General features: G+C 42.4%; 1 protein-coding gene across 2 annotated transcripts in view; it reads left to right on the plus strand.

Annotated features, from left to right (window-relative positions):
* Nucleotides 1-27,179, plus strand: part of STRADB (STE20 related adaptor beta) — a 31,799-nt gene that overhangs the window by 3,663 nt on the left and 957 nt on the right. For both annotated transcript variants that reach the window (XM_034785652.1, XM_034785653.1), the window contains exons 2-10: nt 6,611-6,666; nt 7,533-7,613; nt 15,033-15,132; nt 16,287-16,408; nt 16,861-16,969; nt 17,476-17,599; nt 21,007-21,178; nt 21,707-21,811; nt 26,452-26,681. In XM_034785652.1, coding sequence (XP_034641543.1) covers nt 6,655-6,666; nt 7,533-7,613; nt 15,033-15,132; nt 16,287-16,408; nt 16,861-16,969; nt 17,476-17,599; nt 21,007-21,178; nt 21,707-21,811; nt 26,452-26,681 — 1,055 coding nt within the window. In that variant the 5' untranslated portion in view covers nt 6,611-6,654. The remainder of the gene's footprint in view (nt 1-6,610; nt 6,667-7,532; nt 7,614-15,032; nt 15,133-16,286; nt 16,409-16,860; nt 16,970-17,475; nt 17,600-21,006; nt 21,179-21,706; nt 21,812-26,451; nt 26,682-27,179) is intronic.

Consider the following 27,179-nt stretch of genomic DNA (forward strand, 5'->3'; position numbering starts at 1 on the left):
CCTTTATTCGGCACTGGTGAGGCCACATCTGGAGTATTGTGTCCAGTTTTGAGCCACCCACTACAGAAAGGATGTGGACAAATTGGAGAGAGTCTAGCAGAAGGCAATTAAAATGATATGGGGACTGGGGCACATGACTTATGAGGAGAGGCTGAAGGAACTGGGTTTATTTAGTCTGCAGAAGAGAGTAGTGAGGGGGGATTTGATAGCAACCTTCAACTACCTGAAACGGGGTTCCAGAGAGAATGGAGCGAGGCTGTTCTCAGTGGTGGCAGATGACAGAACAAGGAGCCATGGTCTCAAGTTGCAGTGGGGGAGGTCTAGGGCTGGATATTAGGAAAAACTATTTTACTGGGAGGGTGGTGAAGCACTGGAATGGGTTACCTAGGGAGGTGGTGGAATCTCCATCCTTGGAGGTTTTTAAGGCCGGGCTTGACAAAGCCCTGGCTGGGATGATTTAGTTGGGGATTGGTCCTACTTTGGGCAGAGGGTTGGACTAGATGACCTCCTGAGGTCTCTTCCAACCCTAATCTTCTATGATTAATTTCTCTCTAAGTGGTCTCGGTGCCACTAGATGGGACAGAGCACCACACCCAGGAGCTGTGTGGGTTACACAAGCGCTGCCACCTCTCTCAGCGTATAGTCAGAGAGATTAGGGGCCTACTTTTCAGAGGTGCCAAGCACCCACAACGTGAGCTGGAGTTTTATGTGGTGGGTCAGCATCTTTGAGAATCAGGCCGCAGGTGACTTGCCTAAAGTCCCAAAGGAAATCTGTGACAGAACACTAAAACTCAGATTTCCCACGCAGGGTTTTATGGTTAAGGCAATCCTTCCAGATTTCAGCTACATCAGTCACAGTTTAATTAGCTGAGTCCAAGAGAAAATGAGTCTATCATATGTGCTTATAAAAAACTTCCTGGCTCTTTGGGTTTGGAGGGGTTTCTGTAAGCATGTTGACAGTGCTGTCTTTCACAAATTGTCCCACCATTTGGCCAGGCTAAATTTAATAAAGTTTCTTGAAGTAATAAATTCATGGACTTCTAAATGTTTATTTATTTATTGTTGTTCACATCTGGAGTCCTTAAGCAGTGCAGAGTTAAATCCTATGTCTATTTTTTATTATACTTAACTATGCATTGCAGGCACTTGTGTACCCTCAGTCTGTAAATGATAACTTCAGGAGTTTGGCTGGAGGAAAGCCAGAAGTTTGTGACATAAACAGAAAGATCAATGCTTTCCCTTCTAGCAGCAAACAGACATACCCAGGTAGAAGGGTGGGGGTAGACAGCAAAACAATTTTACATTTCTCATTAATCATCTGATGTCAAAATATCTTGCCAAGTGAATTTAAATAGACAAAGATAACAGAAACAAAGCAGCAATCCAGTCTGAAATCCCCTGGCTTGCTTGGCCAAAGGAAATTTTTGGGGTTTCCCCCTCACTGTTGCCTATAAAATCATCCTACACTCGGTATCACTGCTGCTTTAAAGTTTGGAATTAAGATGCAGTAGCAAACATAAAAGTGGCTTATGTTTTAAAATTTGGGAGTATGCTATAGTCTCTAATTATATCCTCTCACTGAATTTCGGTTTAGGTTGCCCTGCCAGAAAGTGCATCTCTAACTCAGGGGGGTGTAATTTTATTCAAGTCAGTGGAGTTTCATTGGGTATAAACTTGGCCCAGGGTGCTTTGAAAAGAAAATGTGAATCACAGGGATGATTAAGTACAGCCCTCTGTCAATGATACTGTTGCTGAGGAAACTGATAAATGAGGTTTAACAATGGCAACTGGAAGATGATCCTCCTTTAAGATGCTTCATGGGAGTAGACCTCTTACATGTGCTCTGATACACCTCTACCTTGCTATAACGCTGTCCTCGGGAGCCAAAAAATCTTACCGCGTTATAGGTGAAACCGCATTATATTGAACTTGCTTTGATCCACCGGAGTGTGCAGCCCCGCCCCCCCCGGAGCGCTGCTTTACCACTTTATATCCAAATTTGTGTTATATTGGGTCGCGTTATATCGAGGTAGCAGTGTACTTCACATCACAGAGGTTTGGTTCTTATTTAAAAAACAAAACAACCCCCCTCAAAATAATATAACTGAGGACTGTTGATATCATCCTAAATGTCAAAATAATCAATGAGCTATAGCCCACTGTTGTTGGTAATAATGGGTTACAATAGGCTTTGCACATTCAGAGCCTTTACAGGTATTGGGTTTCCCAAAGGCATCCTCTTAGATGGAGATGTCACTTCACCACTCCCTTGATATGTGAAACCTGGGAGAAGTGTGTTATTCCATTTGCTTACCACTCCTGTACAATCCACAGGTTTAGAACAACAAATGCTAGATAGCAAAACAAAAATAAAATGAGAGATTTGGAAATGGGGGAGCAAGGGCCCCATCACTTTTAAAAGTGGGAGGGCTATGCCACGGGTTGGGTGCCAGTAGCCCCCCCAACTTTTAGGAAGCTTCTGCTACTCTTGTTTGGAAATATAGACTATAGTGACATGATCCACAAAGTATTCCTGAACAGAGGAAAATGCTGAGAATTATAAAAGTGCAAAAAGAATTAATAGGAAGATATTCCTTACATAGCTTTACCTGCTTGGCAAACTTGGATTATAGGTAGATATATTAACTTTGTACTTTTATTGTACCTCTGTAATAAACTTACTTTAACAATTAAGATAGGTCCTAATGACTATATTTCACAAATTCATTCTCCTATTGTGGTTTCATGTTGCAAACCACAGAATTTATTTCTGATAGAATAGAATAGCATATATTTTTCCCAACTAGGAGAGGAAGGATAATTCAGGGGTTAGTATGCTGGTCTGGGACTTGGGAGATATGGATTCAACTCCCTGCTCTGCCACAGATTTCTTGTGTGACCCTGGGTAAGTCACTTAGTTTCTCTCTCTACTTCCATTCCTCATTTATAAAATGGGATAATAGCACTTAGCTACCTCCACAAGGATGTTGAGGATGAAGATATTAAAGATAGTGAGGTGCTCAGATACTATGGTAATGGGGACCATATAAGTACCTTAAAAAGTTTGACCAAATTAAACATCAAATATATATATATATATAATAAAAACAAAGACTCTGATAAACTGAGTAGTTAGCTGATATATTTTGTGTTTCTCCAACACTTTTACTAATGGTGGGTTGCTTTGCTAAGGGTTATTCCGGCATATGATTAAAACATAATCATGTTGGTAATATTTTATTTCAAGCCTGACAACCAAGGAGAACAGAACAAACTGCGAAGAGTTACAAAGGGATCTCACAAAAGTGGATGACTAGGCAACAAAATGGCAGAAGAAATTCAGTGTTGATAAGTGCAAAGTAATGCATATTGGAAAACGTAATCTCAACTAGACATACAAATGATGGGTCTAAACTAGCTGTTACCACTTAAAAAAGAAATCTTGGAGTCACTGGATAGTTCTCTGAAAACATTTGCTCAATGTGCAGCAGGAGTAAAAAAAACCCTAACACAATATTAGGAACCAATAGGAAAGGGATAGATAAGACAAAGTATCATAATACCACTAAATAAATCTATAGTACACCCACACCTTGAATATGGTGTGCAGTTCTGGTTGCCATCTCAAAAAAGATATATTAGAATTGAAAAAAGTATAGAGAAGAGCAACAAAAATGATTAAAGGTATGGAACAGCTTCCACGTGAGGAGAGATTAAAAAGACAAGGACTGTTCAGCTTGGAAAAGAGACAACAAAGGGGATATGAGAGAGGTCTATAAAATCATGAATGGTGTGGTGAAAGTGAATAGGGAAGTGTTATTTACCCCTTCATATAATAAAAGAACCTGGCGTCAGCCAATGAAATTAACAGGCAGCAGGTTTACAACAAATATAAAGTAGTACTTTTTCACACAACACACAGTTGATCAGTGGAACTTGTTGCTGGGGAATGTTGCGAAGGCCAAAAGTATAACTGGGTTAAAAAAAATTAGATAAGTTCATGGAGGATAGGTCTATCAATCAAAGGACCGACTCCTTGGATGCTCCAGGGCTGGAGCACCCACACAAAAAAGTTAGCAGGTGCTTAGCATCTACTGGCAGGCAGCTCTGCTCCCTCCCCCCCACTCCTGCCCATCGGCAGCCCTGCTGATCAACTCCTCCTCCTCCCCCCTCCCAGCACCTCCTGCATACCGCGATCAGCTGTTTCACAGCATGCAGGAGGCGCCGGAAGAGGGAGGAGCAAGGACAGGGCACGCTCAGGGGAGGGAACAGAACTGGGTGGGAAGGAGTGGGGCAACGCAGCGCTTGGAGTGGAGGCAGGAAGGGATGGGGTGGGGGCAGAGCCAGGGGGGTTGAGCACCCCCCAGGCTCATAGGAAGCCAACTCCTATGCCATCAATGGCTATTAGCCAAGATGGTCAGGGATGCAACCCCATGTTCTGGGTGTCCCTAAACCTCTGACTGCCAGAAGCTGGGACTGGATGACATGGGATGGATCATTTCATAATTGCCCTGTTCTGTTCATTCTCTCTCAAGCATCTGGCACTGCCCCTTGTCGCAAGACAGGATACTGGGCTAGAAGGACCATTAGTCTGACTCAGTATGGCCATTAATTTGTTCTTAAGGTCAAGGAGAAAATGTATAAATCTCTATTAAAGCAAAGGGTTGATCAAAGGAAAACAAACTACAGCAGATGATCCATTCTAAAAAAACTGGGGTGGGAGGAGGAGCAGCTCTTGAGCTTGGAGTAGGGAACAAAATTAGGATCACAGTAGTGAGAATGGGGTTATGTCAAAGATGCACTCCATCATGCATGATTCCAAATGTTCTTTATTAGATCAATTTCAACTTGGCCGGGAGGGATCTGTAGAAATAATTAGCATGTAGATGATAAAACAGTGGCATCTCACTGTAAGTGTTTCTGGAAAAATTAGAGAATTTACCAAAAAATCCTCATCTGTTTCAAGGATACTCACGATTATTTCTTTGGTGCCTTTTTGAAAATCTCTCATTGGATCTGATCTAATGCTATAAATTCAAGAGCCAATGTTTGGTGGTTAGTGATAATTTTGGAGGGAAAATGAGCCGGTAACTAGAAATTAGATTATGATCTTTCAAGCAATCTCCACCTGATTTAAAAAAAAAAAAATTTGTTTAGGACATTTTAACAGGTTTACAAATCCTTGCCAAGTATGTATCAGGGACAACAAAATAATTATAACCGAGCTTTTGTTTAGAGAAACATACAGTAATAGATAATCAACAGCTCTCGCTATTCAATGGGGTGTTACCACACTACAGAATGAGCATCTTTATACTACATGACATGCTGTTTCTCTGTACCCAATTATTACACATCAAAATGGAACTACATAGTCTAGTAGGCCAATGGTCAGCAACTTGGCTAAGAATAACAGAAGGGTAGAAAAATAACATTTGCTAAAGTCATTCTACTACTCCCACTGTGCAATTCATCAACTTGAATAGGTTTCAGCTGGAGATGGTATAATTGTACTTCTGTTTTTTCATGTTTTCAGATTTTTCAAAGAACTCCAATAGCCTAATTTTTTTTTCTGGGCACGAGAGTTGGTGGTGAATGCTGAATTTCCTTTTAAATTATGATGTCTTTTAGCCTAAAGTAGTAGGGGTACAGTGACGTGATTGTATCCCTGCCTGGGATTCCCTTTTTTCTAACGGGGTCTAACAGCAGTTTTATCCTCTCCGTTAACTTCTGAAATGCAGTTTTGCTTGCTTTTCTTGAGTGCAAGCTCCACTGTCTGTAGCTGGAACTTGATTAGCACAGCTGTGCTCCTTTCTATTGGAATAACAATGTGGTTTTCTTCCCTACACACTGTCAATGATCCATGAATCCACTCCTTCTATTTCAGTGCCTCTGTTCTTGTAGTTGATTTGTAGGTAACCAATCTGCCTATTCAAAGAGTGACTCCAAATACATGAGTTAGAAGGGGGGGAACTGCTTATAGGAGGAGGTTGCCTATATGATACAAATTAATATGTCTGACCAGTGCCACCCACTATAAACTGTTTAAGACTAGTGTCCAGAAACTTCGGTGAGAGTAGGCAAGTTTCTCGCAGTCATACTATAAGCTTTCACCATTATGTACTTACTGATAGAATTAGTAACAGAGGAGGATGCTTTGGTGACACTTATGTAAAATGTTGAACTTCCCATAGTTTGTGACTAAGAGGAGAGACTGATATTTAGATTGGGATTTTGTTGCAATATTGGGTCATGGGTTGACATAAGAATAGCTATGCTAGGTCAGACCAATGGTCCATCTAGTCCAGTATCCTGTCTTCTGACAGTGCCCAATGCCAGGTGCTTCAGAGGGAATGAACAGAACAGGTAATCCTCAAGGGATCCATCCCCCGTTGTCCATTCCCAGCATCTGGCAAACAGAGGATAGGAACACGTCTAATAGCCATTGATGGACCTATCTTCCATTAACTTATCTAGTGGTTTTTTTGAACCCTGTTATAGTCTTGGTCTTACTAACATCCTCTGGCAAAGAGTTCCACAGGTTGACTGTGCATTTTGTGAAGAAATACTTCCTTTTTCCATTGATATTATTGTAATATTTTATTTTTAGGATAAATGGGTGTGCATGACCTTTACCTGAACTAAAGCAGTTCCATGTCTTGTTTGGTAAGTCTACATTTAATATCATGAAATAAAACTTCTGGTGAAATTTCTTGCTATTTGCTGAAAACTCCATTCAAGGGATTCTAGCAGTAAACAATAACAAATTCCTAATATAGATGCTAGCAAAGGGTTCAGGAAAGTGTGAGTTTCTCTTCTAGCACCACAGAATAGTTCTGAGAGCTGATTAGCCTGTTGGTGCTCACTCTTCTTAGAGTGGGGCTCATTAATATTAAAATTAAATTAAGAAAAATCTTAAACAGCTTTGGAATTTTATACAATGTATTCCTCCACTATGAAAGGAAGGTCCTAGTAGAAGAGAAAAATGGCATGGAAGAGGGCAAGTGCATTGGGCCCTTAAGTGCTACTGTTCTCAGGGGGACTCTTCCACCCTCTCTGTTCCTGGTTTACTTATGTCAAGAGATTATCTGACACAGTGGATCCAAACTGTGGGGCATGGAAGAACGTTGGGGGGTTGTGGCGGGGCCCAGGCCAGTCCTCCCGGGGAGTGGGGAAGGAGTGCCACCCAGCCTCTCTCTGCCCCGAGCTCCGCTCCCGGCCCCAACCGCAGCCCCAGCTGCAGCTCTGGCTCCAAGTGGGGCCCTGCCTTGGCTCTCCACCGTGGCTCTGGCCCCTCTCCTAGCCCCGGCTCCTGGAGCAGGGAAAACCAGGTAAGAGGGGGAGCATAAGCAAAAAAGTTTGGGGACCACTGCACTAAAATGATGTGCATAAGGATTATTTTTGATGAGGCCCTGGATAATTGGAACATAGCTTTGGGTAACGTCTCCTCTCCCCCCTCCCCCGGTAATACTCTATTGATTACAGTACATCCATTGCAGTTCACTTACTGATACAGTACTATGTATTTCAAGGATTGTTCCTGTGTTCTGCGGACAACAGTTGAATCAATCAGACAAGAAAAGCAATCAGAAAATAGCATCCATCAATACTTGGTAAGAAGAAATCCAAATTGATTTAAGAGTTATCCTGCAAAATTAAATGGAAAAATGTAAGGCTGAGAAATATCAAGCACTGTACATCAGGAATTTCCAAAGATTAAGCTTACTATGGCAATGTTAACTTGGCAAGGTTGTGGGTAGAATATGTAGTATTTTCTATTCAAATTTTTCTTACATTTAAACCCGAATGCATTACTCTTCAATCTCTACTAGAAAAATTCTGAATGGACAATGTCGCCAAGTCTCATACTGTGATAGAAAAAAATGGTTACTCGCTGTCTCATAACTGTTGTTCATGTCCATTCCAATCAGGTGTGTACGCGCGTATGTGCACGGTAGCCAGAAGATTTTCCAATATCAGTATCTGTCAGGTCTGTCTGGGCGCCCCTTGGAGTCGCGCCTTTATGGCACTCAATATAGAGCCCTGCCGACCCACCACCCCCTCAGTTCCTTCTTGCTGGCTACTCCGACAGAGGGATAGAAGGGTGGGTATTGGAATGGACATGAACAACACATCTTGAAGAACAACAGTTACGACAAAATGAGTAACCTTTTTTCTTCTTCTAGTGCTTGTTCATTCCAATCAGGTGACTCACAAGCCCAGATTCAGGAGGTGGGGTCAGAGTCATCCACTGATTGGAGCCCGCTCTTCCAAAGGCTGCATTGTCTCTGGCCTGCTGGGTGATAGCATATTGTGCGGTGAAAGTGTGTATGGAGGACCACGTCGTTGCTCTGCAGGTTTTCTGAGTGGGATCCTGCTCCTGGAATGCCGTTGAAGAGGCCTGAGCCCTGGTGGAGTGATCGAAGGAGCAGGCACCCCTGCCAGGTTGTAGCACTCCCGGATGCAGGATGTGATCCACAACAAAATCCGTTGAGAAGAGGCAGGAAGACCTTTCATTCTGTCTGCCACTGCTATGAATAACTGCACCGAGTTTTGGAATAGTTTCGTTCTCTCGATGTAGAAGGCTAGCGCTCTGCGGACATCCAATGAGCTAAGTCTTTGCTCCCTGCCGCTTGAATGCGACTTAGGATAGAACACCGGGAGGAAGATGTCCTGGTTGATGTGAAACTGGGAGACAGCCTTTGGGAGGAAAGCCGAGTGAGGTCTGAGGTGGACCTTGTCCTTATGGAACACAGCGTAAGCGAGCTCTGAAGTCAGGGCCTTGAGCTTAGACACCCTTGAGCTCAGATAACCAGAGGTCATTGCTACCAGAAACGCTACCTTGTATGAGAGATGGAGCAGGGAGCATGTCATCAAAGATTCAAAGGGCAGTCCCATGATTCTGGAAAGGACCAGGACAGGCTGGGACAGGCTGCTGGACATGCAGGTATAGCCTGTCGAGCCCTTTAAGGAAACGGCTGAAACGGCTGACCTTAGGGTTGGCAAAGACCAAGCGGCCCTCTGCACCTGTATGAAAGGCAGAGATAGCAGCAAAGTGAACCCTTTTTGATGACATGGACAGTCCCTGCTTCTTGAGATGGAGGAGATAGTCTAATATAAGTGGCACAGAGGCGAGCGTCGGGAATGAATGATGTTGCACTGACCAGATTGAAAATCTCTTCCATTTAGCCAGGTAGGTAGCCCTGGTGGAGGACTTGCCTAACCGAGTCTGAGTAGGAAAGCTCCATTGGTTTCAGCCATGGAGCTTCCATGCCGTGACGTGCAGCAACTCTAGGTTCGAATGTTGGAGACGGCCGTGATCCTGAGTTAGTAAGTCCGGGAAGAGCGGCAAGGTGACTGGCGCTTCCATGGACATTTCCAGGAGTGATATGTACCAGTGTTGGCGGGGCCAGGCTGGAGCTATCAGAATCACCGAAGCTTCTTCCCTTTGTATCTTGAGGAGCACCTGGTGAATGAGAGGGATGGATGGGAATGCGTACCGGAGACGGCCTTCCCGTGGAGGAGGAACACATTCGCACCTGAGCCTGTGCTGTGTTTCAGGAAGGAGCAAAACTGCTGACACTTCCTGTTGCGTCACATGGCGCACAGGTCTACCTGGGGAAAACCCCACTGATGGAAGATTGAGTTCACGATGTCCAGGCGAAGGAACCATTCGTGGCCGTGGGACAACCTGATGAGATGGTCCACCAACTTGTTCTGTACTCCAGGGAGGTACGATGCTTGCAGGTGTATTGATTGGTCTGTACAAAAGTCCCACAGCGTGATAGCTTCCTGGTACAGTGGAGAGGACATGCACCCTCGTTTGTTGATATAAAACATTGCCGTGGTGTTGTCTGTCATCACTGATACACATCTCCCTGCTAGGTATGCTTGGAAAGTCTGGCATGCCAGGCGCACCGCTCTCAGTTCTCTGACATTGATGTGGAGAGCGAGATCCGCCTGAGACCAGAGGCTGTGTGTTCTGACGTCTCCCAAATGTGCCCCCAAGCCCAAGTCTGACACATCCGTCGCTAGCGAGAGGGATGGCTGAGGGCTGGTGAAAGGGACCCCTGCACATACTACCTGCGGGTTGAGCCACCACAGGAGGGAGTTGAGTATTGGGCGAGGCAGGGTTACAATTCTGTCCAAACTGTCCCGGCCTGGCCGATATACTGACACCAGCCATAACTGAAGAGGTCAAAGTCTGAGTTTGGCATGCTATACTACGTAGGTACAGGCTGCCATGTGTCTTAGAAGTTTCAGGCAGTACCATGCTGTGGTGGTGGGGAACTGTCTGAGACCTCGAATAATGTCACCCATGGCTCGAAATCTCATTTCTGGAAGGAATGCCCTTGCATATGTTGGGTCCAGTAACACCTCTACAAATTCTACCCTCTGAACCAGGGACAGCGTTGATTTACCCTCATTCAGGCTCAGTTTGTCAAAAGAAGCTTTTATGAGGGCGACTTGTATCTCTACTTGAGTTCTGGATCGGCCCTTGATCAGCCAGTCATCGAGGTATGGGAACACCTGTACCTGTCGCCTGCGCAGGAACGCAACTACGACTGCCATGCACTTGGTGAATACTTGAGGTGCCGCTGACAGGCCGAACAGGAGGACTGTGAACTGGTAGCGGGTGTTGTTCACCACAAACCTGAGGTATTTTCTGTGGGACTGAGTTATCGTTATGTGAAAGTATGCGTTCTTCAAGTCAAGAGCGGCATACCAGTCTCCTGGATCCAGTGAAGGGATGATGGAGGCCAAAAAGACCATGTGGAACTTGAGCTTCTTCATGAACTTGTTGTTCACCTGAAGCCATTGATTCAGGCAAACTGACAAAAATAAACAATGCAATTGTGATATTAGGAAACACCCCAGAGAGTATTTCTTGAAGCAATTCCTTTGGCTTGCAATCCAATTTAAAGTTTGTGGAATACATTCGTTTGAGGAAGATGACCTCGTCACTGAGCTCTTTTGAGATTTCTTTGTTGTACTGTTGCTGAAATTGTTCAGCTGCAGAAAGTAGATCTTCATTACTCAGGCTATTGAACTGCCAAAGAAACCCCAAAAGGGTACAAATTAATCACAGTGACTCAAATCGACGTGTAAGACCTGATTGAATAGACTCAATGGTGACAAGGAAGATATTGACCCTATAATGCTGCTCGGCATCGGATTCAGTAGGTAAGTTGTGATTGGTGGAGAACTCAGATGAAATGCCAATATTCTGTGCTATTAATTTGGACTCAGTCAGCATCGCATCCCATTGTTCACGAATCTGTTGAATGTCATTGATAAGACTTTTGATGTTATCCCTCTCAACATCAAGTGTAGCATTGCGTGCTTCAATTACCAGATTAGTTTGGTGGATCATTGTAAGTAGCTTCATCCACAAAGATGACATCAGAATGCATTCAAATTTGGACATGTGCTTCTGAATAGCCTGAAGTTCAGTTTGAGCCTGTGCAGTGAGATTGAGAGATTCTAGCTCCTTTAAAGCCTTTCTGACTGAATTCAAATGCTGTGCAACTGGTTGAACACCATCGATCTGTGCAGACTATCTAATTTTGGACATCCCATACAGTGAAACAGGAAGATATTGCTTCAGAATTTCCCACCTTTGTGGACTGCTACTGAAGAGATTGTACATTTGCTGAACAGTTCCAAAGTAAGTAATTGCCTCCTTGCATGATTCAGCACAGTCAACACCTACAAGGTTTAGGTGTGATTTCCACAGCTGGAGAAAAAACAGTTTGAATTATGCTCAAGCAGAACTACTTCTACACCTTTGTACTTCCCAGCCATATTAGATCCATTGTCATAGGCTTGACCAATGCAGACTTAAAAATCTAACTTAAAACCTTCTAGAATTGCTAGTACTTGAACAGCAATTTCTTTTCCAGTTTTGCTCGTGAAATTAACAAAATAAACCTTTCTCCAGTTGAAAATTTTGAGCTGTCTACAATCTTAACATATCAAATAACCATAGTAGTCTGTTCCTTGTGAGAATAATCTGGAGTGGCATCAACAATGATTGAAAAATACTTGGCATTTCAAATCTCATCAAGAATTGTTGTTTGTATGAATGACCCACATAGCTCAATAAACTAGTTTTGTATGCGCGTGGAGAGATAATGGACTTGCATGCGCTTTTGACTCTCTTGCAATTCTCGAACACATTTAACATGCTCTGATAAAAGTGGGTTATATTTGCTGAGGAGCTCAACTATGCCTAGAAAGTTTCCATTTGCACGATCATCAATACATTGACTGGAACCAAAAAAGCCAATCGCCGCTCAGAAAGAAAAAGGATGGCATTCAGGATGCACTCAAGAAGTTTTTTTCCAGTTATTAGTTTTGGTAGAGAGTTCAGTCAAGAGAAAATTCTCACTGAACTTTCAGCTGATGCTGCCCTACTGGCTGATTTCCATGCAACATAGTTTTCTTTGTGTGACGTTGAACTCTCATGTAAAGGTATTCGGTCTTTCAACTTCCTCCAACCTCTGTTGATGCTCCATCCTGATTGATCAGACAGAACTGATGCATTTGCAGCGCTTTTGTTCAAAATTAAGCAGGTGAACAGTACAGAGATTGTTTCTCCATACTCCAGCATAACCAGTCTCTTGTGCAGGTCTCACCATTTGGAAGAGTTTTTGTCAGCAGACGAATAGGGAAAGTATGATTATCAGCATCTCGTGGAATGTTACTTGGAATTTCAAAACAACTAATTTGAAGAAAAGATTGCATTTGAGCAGCATTGCTCTTGTCACTAATTCCAATGTCAGTTACAGTCAAACCTGTAGTACTCATGAATTGCTCTTGCTGCGTAAGATCTACATCTTCCTGTTGCTGTTGAGTTTCTTGATCGTACACAGAATCTTCTGCTGCATCTGGTATTGTTGGCACATCTCCTTCTTGACTACTATCCTCATATTCAGGTATTGGCATTGAAATATCACCTGTTGCAGTTGCGGAGTTTTCATTATCAGTGCTATTGTTTGTTGGGTAAGGTGTGTTTTCCAGTGGTTTGAGAAATGAAGTTATTGGTTTTGAGCTCTTAACTGCTGCTTCACTCAGGCTAGGTCTACACTACCCGCCTGAATTGGCAGGTAGAAATCGACCTCTTGGGGATCGATTTATCGCGTCCCAACGGGACGCGACAATCGATCCCCGAATCATCGCTCTTACTCCACCAGCGGAGGTGGGAGTAAGCACCGTTGACAGGAAGCCGCAGAGGTCGATTTTGCCGCCGTCCCTACAGTGGGGTAAGTCGGCTGCAATACGTTGAATTCGCTATTCGCATAGCTGAATTTGCGTATCTTAAATCGACCCCCCCACCCCGTAGTGAAGACCTGGCTTCAGTTGTTTTCGCCTCTCTTGCTTGCAGCACTTTCAGAGCTCCTCTTCATAGTGATCTATCTGATCGATTTACACCTGAAATGTTCTAAAGTAAATATGTAGCCTACCCACACTTGAAATAGTCTGCTGTAAATAAATAGCCTATCTACACTTGAAATCTTCTACTGTAAACATGTACACATGCTGAATGGTACACAAATGCTGAAAATACTTAAAATGAAGGAATACTAATTAAGAATATAAAATGAAACAGTCAGTCAGGTTATTATCCTTATCACTGAATCAAAACTCAAGCATGCAAGGTATAATATAACAGGCTGAGCTGAAGACAAAGGGATGACATATATATAATAAACACGGATACAGACAGAGGGATAATGTCCAAAAATTTCAAATATATGTCCTCACAAATTTTCACCTTGAATCTGGGCCTATAGACAATAAAAGTCTATGATGATGGCCAAGCTACCAAGCTAGGGCTCAACCAACCAACCAGTTACCTCTTTTAGCTATATGAAGATAATAATGAGGAATTCTCACACAAATAATTCCTTAGTCAACTAGACGTAAAACTATAAAGACACTGAAATGTAACAAAAAGAACAGGAGTACTTGTGGCACCTTAGAGACTAACAAATTTATTAGAGCATAAGCTTTCGTGGGCTACAGCCCACTTCTTCGGATGCATATAGAATGGAACATATATTGAGGAGATATATATACACACATACAGAGAGCATGAACAGGTGGGAGTTGTCTTACCAACTCTGAGAGGCCAATTAAGTAAGAGAAAAAAAGTTTTTTTCTGTTCTTTTTGCAGATACAGACTAACACGGCTGCTACTCTGAAACCTGAAATGTAACAATTCTCTGCCTTTCAACACAAACTTGATGCAGCACCAGTCACAAGTAGTGGTTTGTTTATATAATCAGCTGATCTGAGAGGACAATTCTCCCACTGATTGGCCCTGAGTGCAGCCTTCATTAACAGGACCTTCAGGCGCTGATCTCTATCCTTTAATGTCCTGGGCCGAAAGGTCTTGCAGATGGCACAACGATCCTTCTGATGACTCTCTCCTAAACACTTCAAACATGAAGTGTGAGGATTGCTTCTGGGCATACACTTGCTGCAGGCTTCGCAGGCCTTTGAGGCCTGGAGATCCCGGCATGCCCTGGCATCGAGAGAGCTTAGGAGGGGAAACCCATGCCCCAAAGGAAACTTAATCTAACACTGAGGGCTACTAACTAGTTAATTAACCTACAGAGCTAATGAAAACTATGTATATAGACTGCTAAATATGCTTGCCGAGACAAGAGCACAGGGAAGTTCCAGCTAACCATCACTGGAGGCAAGAAGTAACTGAGGGGATGGCGGGTCAGCAGGGCTCTATATTGAGTACCATAAAGGCGCGATTCCAGGGGGCGCCCAGATCGACCCAACGGATGCTGCTATGGGAAAATCTTCCGGCTACTGTGCACGTGCACACCCCTGATTGGAATGGACATGAAAAGCACTCAAAGAACCACCTTAATTTCTTGAATCTCAAAAATTGAGTGCTTGATTTTTTTCTCCCCACACATTTGCACTAGTGCGTATTTATTTATTTTTACATATACTCACACACATACACAAATGTATATACCAATATTAAAAACTAATCCTTTTACTACTAGGCAGATGAACCTGAGTTATCCTGGATTCATCCATATGGAAGAGATGAAACGGTACTTTGTTCTTCTGACGTCTCCCATTATGAACTCCAGGTGGAAATAGGTATTCTAATTCTATGCTGAAATATGCTTTGTCCATACAAGATTTTTCCTGCAAATGGCCATTCTTTATATATATTAAAAAAAAAAAATCCCATGAGGGGAAAAACTAGAAGCTGAGAAAACATGTATTCTCCTTGTTATAGAGCCACCCAAAACTATTTTAAGATCTCTGTAAATATTTGCACCCTTCTTGACTTCTGATCTTAGCTGATTATTTTTCTAGTGTTGTGAATTTCACTTAATGTTTAAAAAAATACAGTAGAAATTCACAAAGATACACAAAAACCTGCCTGAATTTGAAATCTCTGTTCCAACTAGGAGAAGAGATTTTCTGCTCATCTTGCTGCTAATATTTTTTTTAATAAGTGACCACTCTAAATCAGTTACATTGATTGTAAATATAGTAGAGAGCAAATCAGCATTGCGGTTCTGCAAAAAGAAGAACAGGAGTACTTGTGGCACCTTAGAGACTAACAAATTTATTAGAGCATAAGCTTTCGTGGACTACAGCCCACTTCTTCGGATGCATATAGAATGGAACATATATTGAGGAGATATATATACACACATACAGAGAGCATAAACAGGTGGGAGTTGTCTTACCAACTCTGAGAGGCCAATTAATTAAGAGAAAAAAAAACTTTTGAAGTGATAATCAAGCTAGCCCAGTACAGACAGTTAAGAAGTGTGAGAGTACTTACAAGGGGAGATAGATTCAATGTTTGTAATGGCTCAGCCATTCCCAGTCCTTATTCAAACCTCACAGGTGTGGTAGATGGTCCTAAATATGGCTGTACTGCATCACTATGTTTAGAATGAGTGCCAGTGGTGGTAGTTCTTTAAGTTGGACATCAGCAAAGTAGTCAGCATTTGTAAGACACTTTATTGGTCCTGAGAAGTAAGACTTGTTTAAACAATTTTGATTAGACTAAACAGAAGCAACAACCACGACTTGACTAGTTTTCTGGCTGATGTTACATGTAAGCATGCACTGTTAACTGCACGCTTAAAGCCATAGATTCACTGCAGTCAGCAGCAGTCTGTTAGAATTCTAGGACTGTTTGACTACTTAGTGCTGAAGCAATGTTGTGGGTTTTTTTTAAAGCTACCTTTTATAATGTTAATGAAAGACAATTGGCTTGCTTCTGGTTACAGGAAGAGGATTCAACAATTTAACTTCAATCTACCTTGCCCGACACACACCTACAGGAACGCTTGTGGCTGTAAGGATCACAGACTTAGAAAGCTGCTCTGAAGAACATTTGAAAGCTTTACAGGTAAAACAGTGGGACTTATATAGATGTCTGACACAGAAACTATAATGTATGTGAGTATATGCAGTTAACCAGTACCAGAGACAGCCGTGTTATATGAATTGGTGCAAATTAAATTAAGTGGCTTCTTGATAAGGTACTAGAGAATAAACTGAAGTCTTCTGCCATACAACAATTTCTAATCATGCAGGAATCCCAGTTTGAAACACAAACTCTATACTCTTCACTAGAATAAGGGGCTCAGAATTAATAACAAACAAACAGCAGTTCAGATAGACATTGAAAGCTTCAACAATTTGTTTGAATTTCCATTGCAGGATGTGCAAAGCTTGTTAGCTAGTAGAATTGCATTTACAAAATTGACTTTTTTAAAGTTACTGAGGACCTGTGTAGTTAAGGTTTTTGTCAAGATAATTATCTTCCAATAGCTTACTCACTTTTGTTTAATTCTCTAGAATGAGGTGGTGCTATCCCACTTTTTCCAGCACCCCAACATACTGACACTTTGGACAGTGTTCACTACTGGCAGCTGGCTTTGGGTCATCTCTCCGTTCATGGCCTACAGTAAGAATTGTAACTACAACTTGGGAAGAAGCTTACTGAATTAACTCTGGATTAGATAGCTCAGTCCCTAACACCAGGCTTGTAGCAATGGAAGAGCACGAGACAGAGCAATTCTATATTTCCTTTCAGCATCTCTTCTCTTGTAGAGCTTGGATGTGTCCTAGTTCCTCTGTGCCAGACTTGTGAGTTTTGCTTCTCCTAGAAGGCAGTGTGGATTAGCTATAGGGGTGAAACAGCCGGTTTCCAGTTCATGGAAACATGATTTAGGATGTGGTAGGCTTCATTGTGATCTTTTCCTACTGGAAGAATCACTTTCTTTCAGTGATATACTCTGAGGTGACTTTCTTCCTCAGCAGTTGCCTCCCTGTATAAATCATTGTAAAGAGAGAACAATGTTTCTTTTAGGGGGTACATGAACAGTGGAGAGAGTGCTGTGTTATAGTAGGAATAAAGATTTATCACTAACACCACCTGAATGCTTAGCGTGATTTTTTTTTTCTTTTCAGATTCAGCTAGTCACCTACTGAGGACTTACTTCCCTGAAGGAATGAGTGAAGCTTTGATAGGAAACATTCTGTTTGGTGCAGTTCGAGGGTTAAATTATATGCACCAAAATGGCTACATTCACAGGTATGAGACAATTAATACCATAGGTAAGAAGTTATAGCAACACACAAGCTTCCAAACTGAAGCTACTCATTAGTCTATTCAGTTTACCAGAAGCCTATGCCTGATTGCTTTAGAGGAAAGTGAGCTCCCTTTCAACACCCATTTCTCTTGTTATTCACAAATTGTTCAGTGCTGTGGAGTAGACACACGTCCTTCTCTCAGCATTTTCTTGGTTTGATACCCTCCACGCTCTCTGGCATAGCTAGTTTAGCTGAAGATACTACTTCTGTTCCTATAAAATGTCTAATCACTTTTGAGCCTTCCTGCCACAATGACTTTCTGCAGCAGTACATTGCAGAGGTTGAACTATAATGCTTTGTAAATAACTTCCCTTTATCTATTCTAAATGTGTTGCTATTCAATTTAATTGTTCTTTTACGGGGGGGGGGGGGCTGGATGAATGGGAGAACTTGCTCGGTCATCTTTTACTGTTTATACAGTGCTTTGGAGATGTAAAGCACTCTAAGTTTTCAGTAGTGTTATGGAGTTCGTTGATAAATTGTATAATCAGTTGCTTGACCACACTTTTGTTTGTTATGAAATATAATCAAGAGTCCAAATAACGATTGATAGGTTTATTAATATGGTACAGGAAAATATGTTCTATACAATGCCAGTCTCCAAAGGACAGTCCTGTGCAGCAATATTACACATTCACCTTACACAGAAGGTGTGCTCCCAAAAGTTACGTCCCTGAAGTCATCTTTTTATAACTTACTTGTTTACCAGAAAAAGGAACTGTATACTTCACCTGCAACTGTATTGAATTAATCAGCTTTTTATCTTGTTTGTTTCTGGTACCATGGTGAACCCTGTTATCTCTTGTTCTGAACCCATGCATTCCAGGTACTAAAGAGTGTAAAGACACCTCCTAGGCTTGTAGCAGGATAAATAGGTCTGTGAGGGTAACTCCCTTTCTGTTGCTATGACAAAACAATTAAATGTCCAGATACTGACAGTTTTCCTATATTTGTAAGCCAAAGTTTACTTCAGCTAATGCAAGCTATTATGGAATACTTAGCATAAGTGAACAGAATTATAATAAAGGTACAGGCCAATTTGAGCTATATAACTGCTATATTAATGCTTAATATTATGTATACTGAAATGCTTGGAACATATATTGTGGATAGTACTATCAACATAATATATATGTATGCTAGCTAGTTATATTAGTCAACAGGTTGCAACATTGACTTCCTAGTTATGGTTATAACAGCTTTCTAATCTAAAACAAAACAAAACACAACAAAAAAACATTTGAAACCTAATTCCACAGTTTCCTAAAAAGCTTCACTTGTTCAAACTTTTCATATGGCTTCTAATAAGAGGAGGATTCATGGTGAAAGCATTTTTGAGCTATGGAATGCCAAAAAGATTGTTCACTTTTCCCAAAGACTTCTAAAAAGCCTGAACTTCTCTTAACATCTTATTTTTAAAAGTAACAGCTTTGTCCAGAAGCTCCACATTTGTCTTATACTAGTTCTGACTATTTAATATCAGACTTCATGGTTTATAGTGGAAGTCAAGTTTCCAACACAAATTCTTACCTCCAAGAACAGTCTGGTCTTAAGCAAACTTCTTGTTGGTTCTTTAACTTGAAGCTTCTATCAAATTGTGAATTTAGCAGAAATCTGAAGTGGCACAATGATGCTGCTTCAAAACTGGAAATATGTTTACCATAAACTAAAAATAGGGCCTTATTAGGAAGTTACAGATTTAAAAATAAGGCAAGTCTTGAAATGCATAGTGTGACAAAGTTCCTCCTCTATCTTGGTGGGTCCTGCGCTTATTGGCGGATTTGCTTGCCTACCATGTGGGTTGTGGAACAGCCCAGAAATCATCCCCTCTGGTAGAACCCACAGTCCAGGTCAGTTGGGAGGTTTGGGGGGAACTCGGTCTCGCCCTCTACTCCGGGTTCCAGCCCAGGGCCCTGTGGACTGCAGCTGTCTAGAGTGCCTCCTGGAACAAGCTGCACGACAGCTACAACTCCCTGGGCTACTTCCCCATGGCCTCCTCCCAACACCTTCTTTAGCCTCATCACAGGACTTTCCTCCTGATGTCTGTTAATGCTTGTATTCCTCAGTCCTCCAGCAGCACGTCCTCTCACTCCCAGCTCCTTACGCACACACCTCACTAACTGGAGTGAGAGCCTTTTTATACCGGGTGTCCTGATGAGCCAGTCTGTCCTAATTGATTCTAGCAGCTTCTTCTTAATTGGTTCCAGGTGTCCTAATTAGCCTGCTTGCCTTAACTGGTTCCAGCAAGTTCCTGCTTGTTCTGGAACTGCCCCTGTTACCTTATCCAGGGAAAAGGGATCTACTTAATCTGGGACTAATATATCTGCCTTCTATCATTCTTCTGTAGCCATCTGGCCTGACCCTGTCACATAAGGAATAATTCGAACACAAACCTTAATTTGGACTTCATCTCCTTGTTCACCTCAGCCTGTAGACCAGAAACTTTATATTTTTGCCCACCCTTTACATATCCAACATCCATTCTTCTGTATCTATTCTCTTATACAGTCTTCACTGTATCTGACATGCAAATCACTGAACACTAGCTAAAGACCCAACCCTGCTCTAGAGATAACAACATCTTGTATCTTAACTCTGGAATAGAGTTCAGAGAATGTCTCCTTCCCCATCCCCCCAAATCCATTATAAGGTGGAATAATTGGTTTGACCTCCTCTCTATGCAGATGCCCCAATATATATACCTCATTTTTTCTTGTATAACTCTGTGGATGTACCTTTACCCCCATTCACTGTACTCGTTGACTGCAGGTGCCAGAGTGCCATATTCACTGATACAGACAGAGGACCTATGTATACTTTACATACCTGCTGGCTTGACTGTCTCCTCCATTAGGGAGTATTTGACTACAAATAAAACTGACTATTGGGGAGAATTTAATTTGTTGTATTATAATACCTGTATGCCAGTGTATGTGAATGCTAATGGAGACATAGTTATGGTGGCAGGCAGAACCTTAGCTTTGATATCTGCCTTTTCAAATAGTGTTTCAAAACTCTTTCAGTGAGGCACCGTGGGGGTGTGTGTACTCAAAAAAATTTTGTTTGGGGGCGGGGATTTTATATAGAGGAAAATGTCCAATTTTTAGAATGAACACCATATAAAGGCTTCAGATTGCAAAGTCAGGGTTTTTTAACCATGAGATTGTGTTTATACAATTTCTCTTCACCCATCTTTAACATGCGTCTCAGTCGGCTATAGCATGATGACGTGGTCAGTCTATCTCAGAAATAGTTTATAAATATATGGCAAGCTTTCTACTGTAGTAATAAGTAACATTCATTTGAGTGATTTTTTTTTTATAACTACATTTTATCACTTTGTTTCAGGAATATGAAAGCTAGCCACATTCTTATTTCACGGGATGGTCTGGTTTCTCTGTCTGGCTTAAACCATCTCTACAGTTTAGTTAACAATGGACAGAGGTCAAAGGTTGTGTATGATTTTCCCCATTTTAGTACTTCAGTACTTCCTTGGCTGAGTCCTGAGCTACTGAGACAGGTCAGTATAAACCAGTTAATTTTGCCTTGAGTCTCTGGATATGGCCTTTTCCTTTTTTTAAAGTTTGTACTTAGTAGGCTTGTGAAAAAGTCATAAAGGCTATTCATTTGCAACTTCCAAACTAGATTGTTTAGGAACCTTAAAATAAATTGTGGCTTTATGGTGGACCCACGTCGCTTAATGTCTTTACCTCTTGCCTGTTTGTTACAAAGGTTCTAAAGGACGAGATCCTAATGAACACATTTTTTTCCCATGGAAACCTGAAAATAATTGTATTGACTTAACTCTCTCTTCTGTACAAATATCAACTATGAAATCTATTAACAAGAGCTGTGTGCATTAAATCATTCTTACACTCAGAGGGCCCAATCTTATATGAGCAGCTCACCCACAACTTGTTGGCTATGGAATATTAGGATTGGGTCCTGAAACTGTATTATATCTACAGTATATTTGCATATGCATATTTTTGCAGTACATATTCAGTAGTTCCCAGTGTGTTGATATAATGATTTTTCTCTCCCACAGGATTTGTATGGGTATAATGTGAAGTCTGACATTTACAGTGTGGGGATAACAGCATGTGAATTAGCCAATGGATATGTACCATTTCAGGATATACCTCGTGCAAAGGTAAAACATTAAATACTCCTAAATCGTTCTCAAAACTTCATTCACAGGACTATTTGTCTCTTACAGATACTGTCTAATAATAAAGTTGCTACAAAATATATTAAAGGGTGGCACTTTTTTTTTTTTTTAATTTAAAACATACATGCTGCTTCCTAGGGCAAAGGAGCTTCCAACTCCTGTTTTTTCTGAAAGGTCCTATTACAAAAACTCTGTCCCTGGATCCTGACCAGAGTGCAGCCACTATCACAATTTTATGGGCCCTAGGCCAGTGTGTCTCAAATGCAACCACCGTGGCTGCATGTGGCCACCAGGGGCTTTTCTTGCGGCTACAGCCTCCCGGGCTGTTATGCGGGGTGGGTAGAGAAGGAGGAAAAAAGTCACGAGTGGCCCCTCCCTGTTGCTTCTGGATGCACCGTCTTGGTGTTGATTACTGGGGTGCCAGCAGGGGTTGGGCCCTGTCCCCCCTTTGGAAACACCTGGGGCACAGTGCTGGAGAACCAGGCAGCCGGTGAGTTCCCCACCTTCCCAGGGGCTGTTGGGTTCAGGCTTGGGGCTTCAGCCCTGGAGTGGCAGGGCAGTGGGGTAGCAGGTTCTGGTCCCCCCCTCCAGAGCTTAATTTGTTCCGAGGCTTGACAGGGCTGAGTAAGTCTGTTGTGAAAAGCAATACTTGTATGTTTGTTAATATCACTTTTCACAACAAACTATCTAGGGAAAAAAAATTATAATGATTTGGACATATATATGTGCATATTTGTTTTTCCTAAAGCTAATTAAGTATTTTAGGAAAAAGTGTGAGCGCGGCCAAAAGCAAGAGTTGGTGGCCGCACTCTGAGGCCACCAAAACATTTGTCCTGAGAACCCCTGCCCGAGGCACACACCTGTGTGACACACTTCTGAAAGAAGGAACCACCTGTCCAGCTGCCTAGCCCCTTTGAGCACAATGATGACTCTTTGGACTCCCCTATACTTACACACCCTCTTCCAGAAGCAGTTCACACACACTCACACATTTTGCTCTTTTTCAATACTAAATCATACAAAGCCAAGAAGAGTAGATCATACAAAACAAACTTCTTAACTACGATGCCACTTTCTAGCTCACCCTTCCCCTGGGAGTCCTTAGGGACCATTGATATCCAGGAAGGCACGGTACAGGTTGAACCTCTCCAGTTTGGCACCCTCGGAACCTGACCGGTGCCGAACCAGAGAATTTGCCAAACCATGGGAGGTCAATATTGTAGCGAGCCTCTCTTTATTTTTATCTCGCTGAGGCAAATAAATAGAACGCCGCTTGCAACACCACCTAGCCAAGGCTTACCGGCTCTCTTCATAACAAAAGTGTTTGAGTAGTTACACAATTTTACTCTATTGACACAAGGAAATATGTAGATAAAGCATAAAAAACATCAAATAATATGAAAAAGAAAGATGATAATACAGGTAAATCTATAATTTACTCACCTAAAATGCTGCCTGAATTCCGCTTCCAAAGTGATGTGACAAGAACTGCTAACTCAAATTACATTCGTGTTACATCTGGGGTCTCCGCTGTAGGTATATCTGGGGTAGATGAAGTGGAGATAACAGGATTTTCGACTATAGAGTGCTGCTCACTGCTGCTTTTCGCTAACTTTAACCAATCTTCCAGCTTGTCTTATGTATTTTGTTTTTTCTTTAATGAGTTTTTCTCATATCATGTAGAGTGACATGATCACTTGCTCAGAAATGAAATGTCTTTGCTCCAGTCCTCCTGTTAAATTTGTTGCCAACTGAATCCATTTATCTATAGAAATTTTTTCTGCAACATCCTCATCATCATCTTCATCACCATGACTGGCTTCTTCGTTGTCTTTGTTTTTTCCCTGCTATACCATTTGCACAATTTCTTCATCCGTCATTTGAGTAGCAATTGGTGCATCTTTGTCGACTTCCATCCAGTCTAGTAAATTTTCCTCTCCCAAATCCCTAGCCAGCTCAACCACTACAGGGTGGGACATACCGCTGGCATAGTCCATTAACTCACTAACAATTTTTTGGTTTTCAGACATTTGAAATGCAGTGAACTCGGACTCGTCATTGACGTCAGGACTGTCCTCAAACATTAGGGTTGGCAACAATTTGTGCCATCCATTCTTCTGAGTAGATGGAGTTACTCTTTCCCAGGCTCTAGCTAGTGTCCAAATCATATCCTTGAGGTTAAATTCTTTCCTAAATGTTGTCAAACTCTTCCTATCATTAAGTGATACTAGCAATTGGTGCATAAACTCGGACCTGTACATATACTTCAGGGATCGTAAGGTACCCTGATCACAAGGCTGAATCAGGGAGGTACAGTTTGGGGGTAAATACAGTCCCACCACATTATCTTTGACAAGCAGCTCTGCGTTAGGGTGGGCAGAGCAGTTGTCGAGAATCAGCACAATTTGGCACGTCGGATCCAGGCCTACCGAGGTGCAATGGGCTCTTGCCTCCAGTACAAAATATTTCTCAAACCACTCGAGACATAGATTAGTCGTTATCCATCCCTTTTGTTGCCATGATATATCACTGGGAATATTTTCACCCCTTTGAATGCCCTTGGGTTCATACTTTTCCCAATAATCATGAGCTTGCATTTGTGTGTGCCTGTTGCGTTGCTATAACCAAGGACAGTTATCCTGTCCTTTGACTCCTTCGTACCAGATGGTGGCCCATTTGCATCAGTCGCCAATGGGTTTTTTTAGGCATACAGTGTCAATAAAGAGCAGTTTCATCGGCATTGTATACCTTCCCCAGCGGATAACTTCTCATTTGCAACTAACTGTGCAAATTCGTCAACGTACTTAGCGATAGCTTCCGTATCTGCACTTCTTTTTTCACTGCACACATGACAGAGACTAATGCCATGCCAGTTTTTAAATTTCTGAAGCCATCCTTGCAAATAGTCACTCACACTCACACTGCAGGTTAAGTTCTTTGTGGAATATTTTTACTTGTGCCATCATCATCTCATCTGAAATGCTAACACCTTTGTTCCTATGAAGCTTGAACCAATGTATAAGCGCACTATCTAAATCGCTGCTTTTCCCCTCCTTCAATGTCTTACAGACACTCATACTTTTTTTTGCTATTACTTTCAGCAAAAAAATAAAGGATTTGTGTCACAGGGCGGGACTCACCCTTGTGGCACCTCCCACTGGTCGTCCAGGGAATTAGCGTTTCCAGCCTCCGGAGCACCCTCTTCAGGCCAGTGTCCCGCTTGCCACTGGGCCCGAGTCCCTCCTGGACCCCAGTGCCCCTTTCAGGCCGGGGTGCTGCCCCCTGGCAATACCCCCACAGATCCCTCCCCGGGTAACCCCCACCCTCTATCCCCACCTCTCCTCAGACTATGGCTACTGCCAGTCTCAATCTAGCCCCCGTTCACTGGGGCAGACTGCAGTGTAAAAGCCTCTCATCACCGGCAAGGGGGGGTTGAACCTGCTGCCTCTGCCTACCCCCGGGCTGCACCCCTGCAACCCCAGTACCTATTTGGCCTTAGACAAGGTCTGCAGCTTGGGGGTTTTCCAGGCAGGAGCTCCCTGGCTCCCTTGCCCTATTCCCCAGCACTGTTCTACTCCGGTACCTGCCAAGTCCTCCCCTCTCTACTGCTAGAAAGGGACTCTGTGTGCTCCTGCTCTCTGCCCTCTTATAAGGGCCAGCTGGGCCCTGATTGGGGCGTGGTCGCATCTGTGGCTGGTTCCCCAATCAGTCAAGGCTTGCTGCTTTTCCTAGCAGCAGCCCTCTCCCGGGGCTGATTTCAAGCCCTTCAGGACAGGAGCAGGTGACCACCCCACTACAATTTGATTCTTTTGTTTCTTCAGATCATACACTGTAGATGGCCCTATATTGTAAAACTCACACAAGGCACATACCAATGTGCCCTTTTACAATTTCTGCAGCAATTCCACCTTTTGCTGTATGGATATTGGCACATGCTTACGCTTAGCAGCATTACCAACACTTCCACTGCTTGCTGGTCTCTTAGAAGATATATTTAGGGGTCAATTAGAGCTAAATAACAGCACAGAACATTGAGAGCCAGGACTGGCGGGACTTTGCTGGATCGCAGGAAACTTGGCCCCACCCACGCTAAGCTGATATCTGGCTAACTAAAATCATGCCAGACCCTAGATGTTGCCGGACCAGAGAGTGCAGGACTAGAGATGTTCAACCTGTATCCTTTGCCTCGTACAGGGGGTTACATGGTGGGTGATCTCTCTCACAGCTTCTGTGACCTTGCTCTCTCCTGTCCAAGGCTTCCTTTTCCTGTCTGGTTTGGTTTTAAACACCACACCCTGCTCCTTGGTTCTGTCTTTTGGGTAAGTTTCCACTACTCCTATCTACCCCCTCTCTTCAGGGAGTTAGGCTCAAACTGGTTTTCTTAAGGATGCAGCTGCTTTGCATCATAATCTTTGTTGGGTTTAAGTACTGTGGTTAACCTCAGGTATTTCCCACTGTCCTGTTTGCTGTGAAGTTGCTATAGAACCTGTCAGAAGTGGTAGATCAGTTTTTCATAATATCAATCAGATTTCATAAGTTTTACAAACATACTGCCAATTCATCACAGCCTCTAGAGGCTAATACAGCCACTGGACTCTTATACTGTCTTTCCCTTCTACCAGATGCTGCTGCATAAGCTGAAAGGTCCCACTTATTGTCCCTGGGATATAAATACCTTCCCATGTGGGGAATCCAGAATGAAGAATTCACAATCAGGTGTGGATTCTGGAATTGGTGAAAGCATGACGCACACAATGACTAGTGAGAGATTGCAAACTCCCTCCTCAAAAACATTTTCCCCTGCTTTTCACAACTTGGTAGAACTCTGTTTGCAACAGGACCCCGAGAAAAGGTAACTTACTTCTGAACACTAATATTCACTGTCACTTTAACATAAGATATAGCATAATCTAAGGTGAACTTGGAATCTACTAAGTCGTATACAACTGACAAATTCAATGTTAAGATGAAGTGCGTCGGTTTCTTTTCACAACACTAAATTATCAAAGTGCCAGGCCAACATTGTCTTGGTCTGAAGAATGATCTTCGACATGCTTTTAAAATCCTATTTCATCACTGATTTTGAAGCTTTCTTGGATAATGGATTGCTTGTTTCTAAAAACATGTTTGAAAAACCACAGTTTGGCAAGGAGACGCAGGAAGGGCTAGTTCCAGAAACTAGTTTAAACTGTTAAATTCTGCTAGATTTCAACAGGATGATTTATCCCTCTAACACTTTATGGCTACTATGGAGGCTGAGAATTGAATGTACTGGATCAATGAACTCACTGCCTCTAGTAATGCCCTCACAGTAAAGTTGAGGCACAGAATGAAGGAAGCTTGTGCTGCC

The sequence above is a fragment of the Trachemys scripta genome, chromosome 11, assembly GCF_013100865.1.
Source record: "Trachemys scripta elegans isolate TJP31775 chromosome 11, CAS_Tse_1.0, whole genome shotgun sequence".
Classification (NCBI taxonomy): Eukaryota; Metazoa; Chordata; order Testudines; family Emydidae; genus Trachemys; species Trachemys scripta.